This window comes from Myxine glutinosa, chromosome 5, assembly GCF_964187855.1.
Source record: "Myxine glutinosa chromosome 5, kmMyxGlut1.1, whole genome shotgun sequence".
NCBI classification, from domain to species: domain Eukaryota; kingdom Metazoa; phylum Chordata; class Myxini; order Myxiniformes; family Myxinidae; genus Myxine; species Myxine glutinosa.
Window position 1 is genome coordinate 33037215 of NC_136265.1, and position 16251 is coordinate 33053465.

General features: G+C 48.3%; 1 protein-coding gene across 1 annotated transcript in view; it reads right to left on the bottom strand.

Annotated features, from left to right (window-relative positions):
* Positions 1-16251, bottom strand: part of LOC144892095 (uncharacterized) — a 118505-nt gene that overhangs the window by 18376 nt on the left and 83878 nt on the right. The window contains exons 11-13 of the mRNA XM_078777273.1: positions 3790-3893; positions 3522-3670; positions 56-151 (exon numbers count right to left, since the gene is read on the bottom strand). Of these exons, the coding sequence (XP_078633399.1) occupies positions 56-151; positions 3522-3670; positions 3790-3893 (349 nt within the window). The remainder of the gene's footprint in view (positions 1-55; positions 152-3521; positions 3671-3789; positions 3894-16251) is intronic.

The following is a 16251-nucleotide window of genomic DNA, read 5'->3' on the forward strand; positions in this document are numbered from 1 at the left end:
GTCAATTATAACATCAACAAAAGTGTAAAACATTGCAGTGGATGTTAGAGCTTACTTGACCCATGTTGCCTTTGAAGGAGAATCATTGGTCATTGGTGAAGAGGAGATGAAAGTCCTCTTTTTGAAAATGTTGGTTTCCTTATTTTTCAGTCTGCAACATTGAAAAGGAAGGTGTTTAGTACATTTCAGGTCATGCAGTGAAAAGGAAAGGTGTGATACAGTGACAAGAAAGACATGGTGAAGTGTGCAGACTGTCTTCACGAGCTGTGACTCTCTTACTGCATACACACGTTACAATTATGACTACACCTCGAAAATGAAGGCAAGTGAGTATCTCTCCAAAGGGAGGGCACTCTTCATAGGCGTGAATGTTATTCATTGGCCTTGCAGTTGTCAGGCACAAAACGACCAGACTCAGTGTTTTTATGGTTCGAGCTTCTGTTCTGAGTCTCAGAGGTCGACAGTTCAAAACCCAGGCCAAGTTTAGCAAAGACTTCAAAAATGGTGCATGTTGCTCCCTCACTTGTTGCTCAGCATTTATAAAGAATGCAGCATGGACAAAGAACCATCGGTTGACAAACATTGCACAGGATTGTAAAAACCTCGAAGAAGCAACGCTACAAAACCAAAAGGCAGTTTACTGGTACACCGTGGCCCTTTTCAACTCGTGCCGTGGGTTCCGTACCATTCCAAAGTTATTGCTCGCAGATAGAACAGTCAAACTTAAAGTTGCTTCCAAAGAATGGTATATTACTTAATGATTCGGGGCCCTGTCTGTTCCGCACTAAGTTTCTCGTATTTTATCTCTGAGGTGTGCAGCTCCCTATGGCCTTAGATCATGTACGAAAACTAGAACAATGCGACTGTGTCGCCAATATACCTCCGCATAGTCCCACAGCGGGTAGATGCCATCACTCTGCATATGTATGGGTAGGGGATCACGTTTGTGAAGTTTCGTGTTGATCGGATAGGGTTCGTTTTTCTATCTAATATGGCTGCCAAACCACGTGACCTATGACATCATCATTTTCAAACTATATGCAACAGTGCTGTTAGATGATATTTGTAAAATTTCACATGATAGGGTGAGCGGTTTCAGAGATACAATTATTTCATATTTTCCTTCAATCCAATATGGCTGCCAAACCTTGTGACCTATGATGTCATAAATTTAATATTTAAATACAAATTGGTCATAGATCATGTGCATGCAATTTCAGATACTTAGGATAAGAAATTATATTGAAACATTTTTGGCTGGTATCCCACTTCACCGATGATGTCATCATTATCATGCTTTTGTTGTTCATTGGGAATACTTGACAATGTGCCAAGTTTCAAATTTTTCCATTCAGCGGTTTCCAAGAAATACATTTTTAATTATTTGCTTTTAATCCAAGATGGCTGCCATTCCACGTGACCAATGACGTCACAATTATCATAAAAACATTCTGCATGGCTGTCACTCCTACCCTGAAAGGTTCTACTCAATCGGACTTATGGTTGCTGAGAAAAACAAGGTTTAGCCTGTACGGACGGACGGAAGGACGGACGGACGGACAGACAACCCGAAAACATAATTCCTCCAGCGACTTCGTCGGTAGAGGCATAAAAAAAAAGTTACACTCATTACCACCTGATATTGCAACGCTCAATTTATGCATATCTATATATATAAAACAGTGTGTGTGTGTGTGTGTGTGTGTGTGTGTGTGTGTGTGTGTGTGTGTGTGTGTGTGTGTAATGTTACCGATAGACTCCGAAACGGAGAGGCTCATGTGCTTGATATTTGGCACAGACATGGCCATTGAGCCTGGGACGAACATGGCCGAGACCATATTTGACGAGATCCATATTTTTTTATTCATATTTACCTCAGCGCATTTCAGCGAAGTACCCGCTAATCTCAGCCAGTGCCAGAACAGCTCGCTGATTCGCTCAGAGCGATCACGTGATGTTCCATCCCGTCACACGTCACACGTTTACACGTAATTCAGGGCGAAAAGCGATTGCGTTTTTTCACCTTTATGCGATCGTGTTTTGTGTCGATTTTGTGCGATATGAATTAAATTTTAATTCATATTTCGTGTTTATGAATTCGAATACGAAGGATTTCCCCTTTCCCCTTTCTATTTTTTTTTTTTTTTTTTTTTTCTATACTGAATCGAGGCTCGTGAAAGAGCTGACAACCGCGAGGGAAAGACAGTACAGGGGGACCACGAGGGAAAGACAAAGACAGCACATGGGGACCGCGAGGGAAAGACAGTACAGGGGGACCGCGAGGGAAAGACAGTACAGGGGGACCACGAGGGAAAGACAAAGACAGCACATGGGGACCGCGAGGGAAAGACAGTACAGGGGGACCACAAGGGAAAGACAGTACAGGGGGACCACAAGGGAAAGCCAAAGACAGCACATGGGGACCGCGAGGGAGACAGCACATGGGGACCGCGAGGGAAAGACAGCACATGGGGACCGTGAGGGAAAGACAGTACAGGGGGACCACGAGGGAAAGACAAAGACAGCACATGGGGACCGCGAGGGAAAGACAGTACAGGGGGACCACGAGGGAAAGATAAAGACAGCACATGGGGACCGCGAGGGAAAGACAAAGACAGCACATGGGGACCGCGAGGGAAAGACAAAGACAGCACATGGGGACCATGAGGGAAAGACAAAGACAGCACATGGGGACCGCGAGGGAAAGACAAAAACAGCACATGGGGACCGCGAGGGAAGGACAAAGACAGCACATGGGGACCACGAGGGAAAGACAAAGACAGCACATGGGGGCCGCGAGGGAAAGACAAAGACAGCACATGGGGACCACGAGGGAAAGACAAAGACAGCACATGGGGACCGCGAGGGAAAGACAAAGACAGCACATGGGGACCGCGAGGGAATGACCAATTTCGAATACGAATCGAATACGAGCTTGAGTCGAGAGGGCGAATGTACGGGTTGGGAATGTACGGGTGTCCCTTCCCCCGCCCGGCAATGCCGGTACTGGAGGGCGTGGGTCACAGGATCGGTGAGTCTCCAAAATCCGCTTCGTGCTCTTGCGAAGATGCAGGACGATGTCGCGATTGTTGTGCTGCTCTCCGACCATGAGAACTGCAACGTCATTGTTGACTGGCCCTCCCCTTCCCTCCCCTTCCCTCCCCCTCCCCCGTCCATCCTCCTCCTCCCTCCCCCCTCTCCCTTCTCCCCTCCCCCTCCATTTTCCCCCTCCCCCCTCCCCCTCCGCCCTCCCCCTCCATTTTCCCCCTCCCCCCTCCCCCTCCGCCCTCCCCCTCCATTTTCCCCCTCCCCCCTCCCCCTCCGCCCTCCCCCTCCCCCTCCCACCTCCCCCTCCCCTCCTCCCCCTCCCCCCTCGCCCCTCTCCCCTCCCCCTCCCCATCCCCCCTCCCACCCCTCACCCTCCCATCCCTCACAATGGCAATGCTGGGTACTTCTGCTAGTCAAATGATAAAGCAAAGCACAACTTATCGAACCAAAATATCTATTTCACACCAACTCACCGAGGTATGAAGTAGGTCTCCCATTCTGCAGGTTGACTGGGCTTCCGACGATCGGCCAACGTCAAAGGTCGGGGCCGCAGGCGCACGGCAGGTCGAAAAGTAAGTCTGTGTTTACTCGGTTTTAAAAGGGCAAAATCAGGGCGCATCATCTAGGCGGTGGGAGGAGTGCGAGAGAAAATGGAGGCTTAAAGAGTGTGAAGACAGACACAAAGTATCAAAAGATTGACGTCTGAGTGGAGAAAAAGGTACAATTAAAAAACAATCCTACCTGGCGAGTCTTTGAGGATTTTGGGTGTAAGATTTTAAATAAAGTTGGGCCTCCATAAGGGGCGTTCATAAGAGTCCAAATCACCTTTTCTTTATCTGTTTGACCTGTTGGGGATTTTAGAAAATCGTTATTTAAAAAATAAAAGGTTTTTCAAATTGAATTTCTTCATACGCACTTTATACGTCATTCAAGCAGTAATGGAGTCACATGACTGCAATATTCAAACAGTAAGGGAGTGAGGGGGTGTACAGGAAACAGTCATAATCCCAGGAATAGGCCAACTCGGTGGTCGAAACGTGGGAATTGCCTGATGCACAGTTACAAGGGATGGTGGTCACCCTTCAAGGATACACAAATAAAGGGTCATTCAAAAATTCCGGAGTGAGATTGGATTCCTATAAGAAACAACATTTATATTCTCTTGTGTAAGTATCGAAATATAATGAGTGGGAAAAGAAAGATTTCCCTCTCAACAATTATATTATATATACAGTCACGTGAAAAAGTAAGTACCGCTCATGTAAAGTTTTGACTTTTTCAACATATTTCACCATACAGCTATTTGATCTTCATTTCAACAATATTGATAGATAAAGTTGATATAATATAACAAATATCATGAAACATTTACATTTTGTAGTCCATTGTATAATTTAAATAAACATAAATGCAAATTTCGCAAATGGAAAAAGTAAGTACACCCTTGGCTCTAATAGGTGGTGTTGCCCCCTTTGGCAGAAACAACCTCAAGTAGGCATTTCTTATCACTGTCTACCAGTCTCTGACATCGACTGGGAGAAATTTTTGCCCACTCCTCCATGCAGAATTCTTTCAGCTGTGTGATGTTTGAGAGGTTTCTTGCATGCACAGCTCGTTTCAAATCCTCCCACATCTCGATGGGATTTAGATCCGGGCTTTGACTTGGCCATTTCAGAACCCTCCATTTCTTTCTTTTCAGCCATTCCTTGGTGGATTTACTGGTATGTTTAGGGTCATTGTCATGTTGCAAGGTCCACCTTCGGTTGAGCTTCAACTTTCCGACGGATGGCCTCACATTATCCTGAAGCAGCCTCTGGTACAATGAAGAATTCATAGTGGATTATATGATGGTGAGCTGCCCAGGCCCTGATGCAGCAAAGCTGCCCCAAACCATAATATTTCCACCACCATGCTTTACAGTTGGTATCAGGTTCTTGTGGTCAAATGCTGTCTTTGGTTTTCACCAAACATGTCTTCTGGTACTGTGGCCAAATAGATCTACCTTTGACTCATCGGTCCAGAGCACATTGTTCCAGAAGTGCTGGTCTGTGCTGAGGTGTTCATTGGCAAACTTTAGTCTTGCCCTGATGTTCTTTCTGGACAGCAAAGGTTTCCTCCTGGCACACCTCCCATGTGGATCAAATTTGTGCAGCCTCTTTCTAATGGTAGACTCGTGCACTTTGACATCAACAGTGGCAAGAGCTACCTGTAGGTGCCGTGATGACATTCTGGGGTTCTTCGAGACTTCTTTCAGCATCTTGCGGTCTGCTCTCGGGCTGAACTTGCTGGGGTGGCCTGGCCTGAACAAGTTGGCAGTTGTTTGGAATCTTCTCCACTTGGAGATGATCTTCCGGACAGTCGAATGATTGATTTCAAATTGTTTGGAGATCCTTTTAAATCCCTTCCCAGACTCGTAGGCATCTATAACCTTCTTTCTGAAGGCCTCAGAGAGCTCTTTTGATCTAGGCATGGTGACGCCGCACACTTCAAAAACAAAGAGCAAACCAAACGAAATGTCTGAGGTTTAAATAAGACAGGTTCCTCCAAGATCCTCTCTAACGATGTTCTAATCATTTGCACCTGAGCTGGTGCACCTGATTCTAATTTTAGGTATTTGAAGTAGTGATAAATGTAGGGGTGTACTTTCTTTTTCCACATGCGAAATTTGCATTTATGTTTATTTAAATTATACGATGGACTACAAAATGTAAATGTTTCATGATATTTGTTATATTATATCACCTTTATCTATCAATATTGTTGAAATGAAGATCAAATAGCTGTATGTTGAAATATGTTGAAAAAGTCAAAACTTTACATGGGGTGCACTTACTTTTTCACGTGACTGTATATATATTGTCACGTGACTACCCTTGGTGAACACCGTAGGGTAACACGGATGACCGATTGCGAGACTTTACACTCCCGAGGCGAAAACTCAATGGCGGATTCAAGCTCAACACAAAGTTAAACGCGCGGGAGGCCAGACGCAACGAGCTCCACAGCCTTATCTATTAAAATGAAACACCCAGGAAACTGCGTTCAAATATGTACAGAAAATAATATAAGGATTTATTATTGAAAAGTAATAACAGTGAAAAAAACACGCGCCGGTAATACTAATAACTAAATCGGGACGTCCCCACACGACTGATATCAAACACAAAACGAGGGAGATTAATTACGAAAAGAACACGTCACGTCGTTCAAAATGTACGCGGATTCGGGCTTATCTGGTCTTTCGTCGTCTTTGTGGCTGCCGTCCAACACCGCTCCTTTCGGCCCGATCGCACACCTCGCTCCAAGTTCCACGGCCCTCTGCGTCCGCCTCCAAGCGCCACCAGGCCTCGTCGGTCCAACGGCCCACACACACCACGAGCTCCTTTGCTCCAACGGTCCACCGCAGGGCTGCACGAAGCAACCAAAACCAAGTGCCAACTGCCAACTGCAACGAGCTGTGGTCACGAATGTTCAACGAACCGTGTCCTGTGCCAACTCCGACGAACTGTGCAACGAACCGTGTCCTGTGCCAACTGCCACGAACTCTGGTACGGAACTGTAACAACGAACTCTGCGACTCAACTCTCTCAACTCTGGACTCCACTCGAACTCCCGAAATGGCGTCCGACCGTCGCCTATATTGGTGGCCGATGACGTCACATTGGCGCGCTCCTCAGCCAATCATAGCCTCCCAACTCGCCCAGGTCACGCCCTCTGCGGCATGCGACTCCTGACATCTCCCGTCCGTGACCCCGCGGTCCTGGTGTAACACGTGCCAGCGAGGTTGGTAGGCCTTTGAGGTGCGCAGGCGAGGTTTGTAGGCCTTGGAGGTGTAAACGGTGGCGGTGTATTGTGGCGGTGTTCTTGGCCTGGTTGGTGTCCATTTATTACGAAGTCAATGTCAGGGAAAGGGAATTATTTAATGTTGCACTAAGGACCTAACTAATGTTTATGTGGTTTGCAGTGCCATAAAGGACAAAGGTTTGATTACTAGGTGATACTCACAGGGGCGTTACCTTTAATCCCTCACTATTTAACACTCGAATCTCCAGGTAGATCCACACTCATACATCTTACCCCGACAACCGCCTGAACATCAATAACTTATTACATGTAGAGTCCCTGTCACGACAGCCGAATACCTACCTATTCAGATCTACCTAGCTCTAGATGTTGCATTACCAAATTCATAACACAGCCCCCCCCCCCTGGAACCGTAGCTCCTGCAAGGTTCACCGCAGGGCTACCATTCCAGCCTTAACACTTACTGTCACACACTTAATTAACCTATGAAATAAATCAGGAAGGGCTGTGGGAAGTGAGTCGGACTACCTACCTACACTTCCTTAACATGCTGAACCCCTTAACCATCATGCAAGTATGTACATCTTCTTCGTTGTTCCTGTGGAGGGAGGAAACAACAACACACAACACTAACTTAACCACAAAACTTAACCATCTTTCCAAAACTCAAAACTCTAACCTTTGTACATACCCCGGTCTACAGACCGCGTCCCCCGGTGGATGCCACAAGACTCAACCTTACCTGCGGGGCCATCCCCAATGCATCCCCCTAAATTTCCTCGGGCCCTGTCCAGATGTTACAGGTGAGTGACACGGCTCGGTGGATTTCGCCCACATTCATGCTACACAGACCCCTTAACCACTCATTCTCATTCCATAGGTCATCAAGGCATTGCAAAAATCAACAAAGCACTTATTCCCAATACACCCCCTGCAGGACCATGGCATTGATGTCATTCACGTGTGTGTGCATTCCTCAACTAGGCAGCGGGGAGGTACCGCACAAAAAGATGGTGGGGGCGCATCAGGCTGTGGTGCCCGCAGTCCCAAAAACAAGTCAACCGACTTACAAGTTCATTGCCCCCCCCCCCCCTTTACCTCTTGGCCCCATGACAGCCCAACAGCCCCTTTCCGCCGTTACCTCGCCGGTGAGGGTCTCCACACACACCAGGCTCCTTTGCCTCCTGCTTTCGCGCAGCAACACGGGTCACCGGGGGACTTCCTCACCCCGCGGCGCCCAACCAGACCCTCCACCGACGAGCTCCAATTTCCAGTTACCACCGGCTGCCAGGGGTAATTGCCGCAGAGGGGGGCCCGCAGGCATCGCTCCTCAGAGCTTGCTCTGTACCTGCGGACACACACACCTTCCCCACCCATGGTCCCCAAAACACACTTCCTCCCCCGCTGCCATTCAATTCTCCACACAACTCAGCACAATTCAGTACAATTCCATAGATGGTGTAAAAGGTGTTACAAGGCTTGCCATGGCCTGCCACATGTGAAATCCCCCTTCACAGTTCGAATCATTGAATCCTTACACATTTCCATTAGCACATTTCCAAAAAGCACAATTATCGCCCCTCATTATCTCCAATAATCATCACACACTCTCCAGGTTCCACTCTCACGACCACATCAAAACACGTAACCACAATACAAAAACATACGCCACCCACAAGACACTGTGGCTCCCATTCCATCCCCTCACCGGCCATGTCATCACTCGCTCTCACCTCCCAACTCCAAATTACATGTCCCCAATTTCCCAAAGCAAATCCTGAAGCCTGGGACAGTACTCCTCAAAACACTCACCTCAAGTGCAGGTAGTTGCAGGTTGGTCAGGTTCAAGAGTGCCATCCACCCATACAATTCCCAAAATTTCACATTGGGCCTACCAAATACTTCCAAATTTCTCTTTTGTCCCCACTACACTGGCAGGTATGTGGATCCGCATCCAACGGTGATCATCACTACACTACCTGTGGCCACGACAGCTCTGCACCTCTACCGTGCAAGGGTCACCGGGACAAGGTGAGCAGTCAAAACGCCAACATGGCCCATGAGTGTCCATAAGGGTGCGACCCACCATCCATCCTTCGGCCCCCCCTGCGAGGAACACAGCTGCAGCAGCCCCAGCTGGCCAATGTGGTGAGCACTTGCTGCCACAACACACACTACCGCACACACAACCTCGGCCCTGGGGGGCACGGTCGCAGTGCGTGGCATCCCTACAGCCACGTCCCCTGCACCTCCCCATCATCCCCCAGTCCGACTACAAAACTGCAGCCCCCCCCAGTGCTCACCCACACTTGACCACACCAAGGTCCAGTCAACAGCCATGCTCCACCAGGAGACTCACCCAGAAGACATGGTCCACACACCTCGGACACGCACAGCACCACGTTGACCCTCAGGCTACACAACTACATCCCCATCATCCCGCGTCCCAAATATCAGCACAGTTGCCCCCGCAACCAGTTGAAAGCTGTGTCTTGCTACCCTATTAATTTCATCACAGCCTCCAACACTTTGGTCTACACACCTGGATCAATAATGGCGTCACTGTACAGTGTCCACCATGGCATTTCAAAATCCACCCTTAAATTTCCATCTAACCCACAGATTACCCATGCCAACCATTTGTCACATTTCACTCACCTCACCAAAGAAGGATGCTTTGCCATACACATGCCAGCCGAGCATGGCCCATATGCTCAGCGCGTTACACATCTCCCGATTCACATCCCCATGGCTCTCTTCCCAACCCGAGAGTCCATAAATCATAACGGAGCATCTGTGGAAGGTCACTCACACCATCACGTTCCACAGATGCCCCAATGGTTGTCCGGCAGGCTATCTCCATCCCTGTCCATTCGGTTTGACCCGCGTCCATCGACCAACACGGCATGGCAGGTCATCACATGCCAGTTGTCCCAAAGTCTCAGGGAGAGGGTGTCAGGTCGCATGCCCGGGTGATCACTACATCAGGCCCAAGCTGGCCATCTGCGGTGCCACCACCAAAGCGCGACCCACAACACCTCCCCCCAGTGGTCCTCAATATTTGCCATCCCAGGCTTGAGAAACCACCTCGGACCTCCCTGGAGGTCTTAACCCCCACCAGGGTCCGGTGACCCTGCCGGCCCGAGCCACCAGCTCGGACGGCGCCCCGACGGACAAGGGACGCCACACTCCACCAGACCCCCCGTGGGACCCAGGTCGTACCTCGACACCCAAGGCTGGACCCCACGTCCAAATCTCGCCATCACAGCCCCCCAGCTGGCCGGCATACCCAAATTTTGAAAGGGGCAACTTTTGCCCGAGGCCATCACCCATGACCTCTCCATGTCCAAATCCCGCAGCCCGGGGACCAATCCAAACCATGGCTGCTCCAAATCAATTTCCCATTGTAATTTTATTTTACAAATTTTCATTCCCACTGCCATTCCGCAGCTGCAGGGAACAACCTCTACCACCGGTTGTTCTGCCCCTCCCTGCAGTTGATCCAAATTCCCTACAGGGACCAAATCTCCAGAAGCTCTATCTCCCGATCCTCCAAGATCCAAATCCAGCCCGGAGCCAACACACTCCCCCAACTGGTTGTCCAATTTTGGAGCCTCTGTTTCCAAATAGCAGTGTACAGTGAGCGTCCCCTCGGTCATTCCAACCACCTCCTTGGACCAACTCACCTCTTCCCCCTGACCCCTTTGGGCCTGAACAAGCTCTACCTCCATGGGACTGTCACAGGTCTCCAGCCGCTGGATCAACTCATCCTCATCATTAGAAATCATTCCTGGCCCCGCCAGGCTTTGATCAATATCCCCAATAAATACCCGGTCCGGCTCTATCGCATGGACCCCCAAAAACTCTACCCCCTCTTGCTCCGCACCACCGCCCTGGTGCTGCACAATTCCAAATTCATCCCCCGGTTGGGGTGTTGTGACATCCACACGGTCCCGATAAACAACCAGGCCAGAATGTGGGAAACATTCCCCATTACAACTCTCACATTCCAAATTTCCTTCCCCGCTCACCTGTGGACTCTCCACGTTTACCTGCAGGCATTCCCCCTCTACCTGTACACATTCCCCATCCACCTGTGGACATTCCCCATCCACCTGTGGACATTCCCCATCCACCTGTGGACCTGCGGTCTCCCCATTTACTTCAATTGCCATTCCCTGTGCAATTCCCAATTTTGCCATTCCCGGCTCCTGAGCCCCGTGCACATCTGCATGGGCCGTACTCTCTCCCATTCCCAATTTAGCTTCCCCCAGCTGCTGTGCCATTTCCCCAATTTTTCCTTCCATACTGTTTTCTAACCCCTCTAACCCATTTTTCACCTCTTTTATCCCGTTGTCTAACCCCTCACCGGTACCCCTCGCTTCGTCCCTCATTACCCCCAATTTTTCACTCCGAGCCCTCGCTTCGTCCCTCATTACCTCCATTTGGTTCTCCAATCGCTCACTCTGAGCCCTCATGTCTCCCCGAATTTCTGCAAGGTTTCGCTCACCCTCGGCCCTCTGAGCATTTATTAAATTTACTATGGTCTGGAGATCTATCGGGGCCGTCCCAGCGGCGGGGAAAGTTCCAACGCTATCCTCCTTATCCCCCATTTCCGGCTCACTCCCGACGCTGACGGAGGCCTCGCTGCGTACTTCCATCTCGTCAATTTCCGACATCCGCTTTCCGGAAGATTGTTTCCCGCGCGCGTATTTATTTTAATAATTCCAGTAACACAATTTAAATTTGACGAAGACGCGATATCGCGCTCCGTATGCCCAATTGATTACTAAATTTCTCCGCCTCGCCTATAACAATTTTGCGTTCGAACGTCGGGCGCAATGTACGCCCGACCGTGTCGATGTCGCCCCGCGGACAAAAAAATTTGTCCGACCGTGTCGATGTCTCGCCGCGGACAAAAAAATTTGTCCGACGGGTTCAAATCCCACTCCTGACACCACTTGTCGCGTGACTACCCTTGGTGAACACCGTAGGGTAACACGGATGACCGATTGCGAGACTTTACACTCCCGAGGCGAAAACTCAATGGCGGATTCAAGCTCAACACAAAGTTAAACGCGCGGGAGGCCAGACGCAACGAGCTCCACAGCCTTATCTATTAAAATGAAACACCCAGGAAACTGCGTTCAAATATGTACAGAAAATAATATAAGGATTTATTATTGAAAAGTAATAACAGTGAAAAAAACACGCGCCGGTAATACTAATAACTAAATCGGGACGTCCCCACACGACTGATATCAAACACAAAACGAGGGAGATTAATTACGAAAAGAACACGTCACGTCGTTCAAAATGTACGCGGATTCGGGCTTATCTGGTCTTTCGTCGTCTTTGTGGCTGCCGTCCAACACCGCTCCTTTCGGCCCGATCGCACACCTCGCTCCAAGTTCCACGGCCCTCTGCGTCCGCCTCCAAGCGCCACCAGGCCTCGTCGGTCCAACGGCCCACACACACCACGAGCTCCTTTGCTCCAACGGTCCACCGCAGGGCTGCACGAAGCAACCAAAACCAAGTGCCAACTGCCAACTGCAACGAGCTGTGGTCACGAATGTTCAACGAACCGTGTCCTGTGCCAACTCCGACGAACTGTGCAACGAACCGTGTCCTGTGCCAACTGCCACGAACTCTGGTACGGAACTGTAACAACGAACTCTGCGACTCAACTCTCTCAACTCTGGACTCCACTCGAACTCCCGAAATGGCGTCCGACCGTCGCCTATATTGGTGGCCGATGACGTCACATTGGCGCGCTCCTCAGCCAATCATAGCCTCCCAACTCGCCCAGGTCACGCCCTCTGCGGCATGCGACTCCTGACATCTCCCGTCCGTGACCCCGCGGTCCTGGTGTAACACGTGCCAGCGAGGTTGGTAGGCCTTTGAGGTGCGCAGGCGAGGTTTGTAGGCCTTGGAGGTGTAAACGGTGGCGGTGTATTGTGGCGGTGTTCTTGGCCTGGTTGGTGTCCATTTATTACGAAGTCAATGTCAGGGAAAGGGAATTATTTAATGTTGCACTAAGGACCTAACTAATGTTTATGTGGTTTGCAGTGCCATAAAGGACAAAGGTTTGATTACTAGGTGATACTCACAGGGGCGTTACCTTTAATCCCTCACTATTTAACACTCGAATCTCCAGGTAGATCCACACTCATACATCTTACCCCGACAACCGCCTGAACATCAATAACTTATTACATGTAGAGTCCCTGTCACGACAGCCGAATACCTACCTATTCAGATCTACCTAGCTCTAGATGTTGCATTACCAAATTCATAACAATATAGTGCATTCAGAAAGTATTCAGACCCCTTCACCTTTTTCACATTTTGTCATGTTGCAGCCTTCTGCTGAAATCGTTTAAATTCATTTTTTCCCTCATCAATCTACACTCAATACCCCATAATGACAAAGAGAAAACAGGGTTTTAGAAAGTTTTGCAAATTTAAAAAGAAAAAACTGAAATATCACATTTACATAAGTATTCATACCCTTTGCTATGACACTTGGAATTTTATACAACTAGGGCATGCCCGTACTATATATATATCTAAAATTATATCCCCCCCCCCTCTATTTACATGAAATGGTTTGGTCCAAAGCGAACGGCTTGCGAGTACGGTGACAATCCCCCCCCTCTATTTACATGAAATGGTTTGGTCCATTCGCAAAGCCAAAGCGAACGGCAGTTACGAATCGCAGTTACGATGAATCGCAAAGTAGTTTTAATTAGTTTTAAAACATAGTTTAACGCCAACATAGTTTGCCAACGTGAAATAAATGAATACGCTCTCAAATGTGCCGTCCGAGGCAGAGTCTGTTCGCCACGTTCGGCACACGTGATAGCTCGCTGCTCTCTGATTGGTTGAATCGTTTTTGGACATAGCTCGGTAACTACTTGTCCGATTAATTTCAAACCTTGAAAAGGCACATCCTCGGGTCCCCAGCAATATACCTGGCAAGTTTAAAGTATATCGGACCGGTAGTTGTCGAGAAACAGCGGTCACAGACATATAAACATACAAACATACAAACAAACATACACACAGAGATTAGTGGAATTATAGATAGATACAATACAATTTTACATAATCAACTTGGCAGTTGACAAGTAATGCGTCTATTTAAAACTGTCTTGCATCGATTAGCCAAACTTGTTATAACGCGATTTGAACTTGTCATTTTCAATGAACATGTACTCGGTCATGTGTGACAGCAATGATGCATGAAAGGCATCAATGGAAAGCTGAGGATCTCCTCATAATTGTTAAACCACATGTAAATTGTCAAACGAAATAACCTTTGCATATTAACCCCTTGAATTCGGATTACCTTTTTTTTGATACGCACTGTATATATTGTTGCGGTTGTGCCATAAAGGCAAACCCCCTATAGTTTGTTGCATGACAACATGTAGCCTGTAGTCGTTAGTGATGTCTTATTGAATGTAAAGATTAACCCTTTCCTATTGTGTAGTAATCAAAACCAAATATGCGTTGAAGTTAGACAGGATTTCAAACCTCCGTGTGGTTAAGGGAAGCCATTACTATGAGCAGGAAGGCGTGGCCAAACGTACGGCCCAGGTGACCAATGGCGAGCCAGGAACCCGTCACCATGATGCGACAAGACTCAGCCAATGGGAGGCTGTGGAACATTTTTGCATACGTGGGCGGATCTGGTAAAAGCCCACGCGGATCGCAATTTCACTCTTTGCCTTGGATTTCGCAGCGCAGAGGACACACCTGAGCTCTTGCCCTTTTCGCCACGCCCACGACGAGACCTCGCTTGCTTTTTCGTAGCTCCCACGACACGTGTTTGGCCTTTGTGTTCTTCGTCAACACCCATCGCTTCTGTGCCGATCTCTTGCGCCATCCGGCTGACCTGCAAGCGTTGGCTTCTCCCACGACTCACCTGAGCCGAAGTTTGTCTGCCTGCGTGGCAGCTTGTCCCACCTGTGCTAAGTTCGTCCGTGCCAACTTCGAGGCGGCGGTTCGTCCTTCGGACCTGACCTCGTCCAGGCTGCACGTGAGGACCGAACTGCGCACACCAGATCAAGTGGCCAATTGCGAGCAATCCCAGCACGTACATCGGTGCGCCCTTAACCAGAGTGTTATTCCCTGAGTGTGTGTGTGTGTGTCAGAGTGTGAAGGCGCCAGTGGGGTATATTATGATAGGGAAGAATTGGTAAGCTGAATCTTCATCTCTGTTTCTCTGTGCCTTCAAATTAAAAGGCTGTACATTTGATTCCTTTCCAACCTGTTCGGCACGTCCTTTCTCCATTGGCCGAGCATCATCCGAGACCTAATTTGGCTCGAATCGGGTTCATAAATCACGTCAGGTAATGCCGCTTTCCACACCTCGCAAATCCGCTTGGCACGCAATTGAATAAGGTGTGTGGAAGCGACGGTTCGGTCCCCGGTTTCTTCGGGCACGTGTCTTGAAGGTATTTGGAATATTGACCAGTAAACTCTTCGATGCGTGCCTGGGAGATTGGCGATCGGAATTTCTAAGCAATCCGCCAACCACGAACTTCGTCGTGGACGGCAGCCTCAGTGGACCCGGAGTTTGAGGAACAGGGCACAAACCCCCCTTAGTACATCGACGAACCCGGGATCCGTAACAATATATATATATGTGTGTGTGTATATATATATATATATATATATATATATATATATATATATATATATATATATATATATATATATATACATATATGTATGTGTGTCACGCTACCAGATTCTTGTACCAGATGCGCTAAACATCTACTGCGTATAAACGCCGTCGAAAGGCGGCGCCACGTGTTTCACCGTTTTCGCTTCCGGATTGATCGTTTATCAGCAATAAACCGCCGGAAATATACCTTTATTGGACACAGTTTCATCTTATATTTCACCCACCGACGGAAAAATATACGATCTTTCGTTCTATGACAGTGGCATTACCTGTTATGACCGTTGAAGCCTGAATTTTGCTTCGGACTCGACGGTCATTTTATTCATATACTAGACAAAGAATATCGTTTACTGAACAATGCTGTACTTGTATGTACTTTGTGAATTAGGCTCACAAGACAATGACTTGACCTTTGAATCACACTTCTGGCGGCCAACTTAATATCCCGTGGGGTTTTCAAGTGTAAGTAGTATGATGCCACATGCATTTATTGTCCTTCATGGATAAGTCAAGCCTTGTGTACATACTTCTTGTAAATGGTGCTTCACCAAACATGTGTGTGAAAATTCTATACATGTAGGCCTACTCGTCATTTCGCCTTGATATTTTGGCATGACAGCTTGGGCTAGCATACAGATGGGGGGGGGGGGGGGGGCAAGGATTTACAGTATTTGTGCACAGTTGCAATGCAGATTATGCTTGAC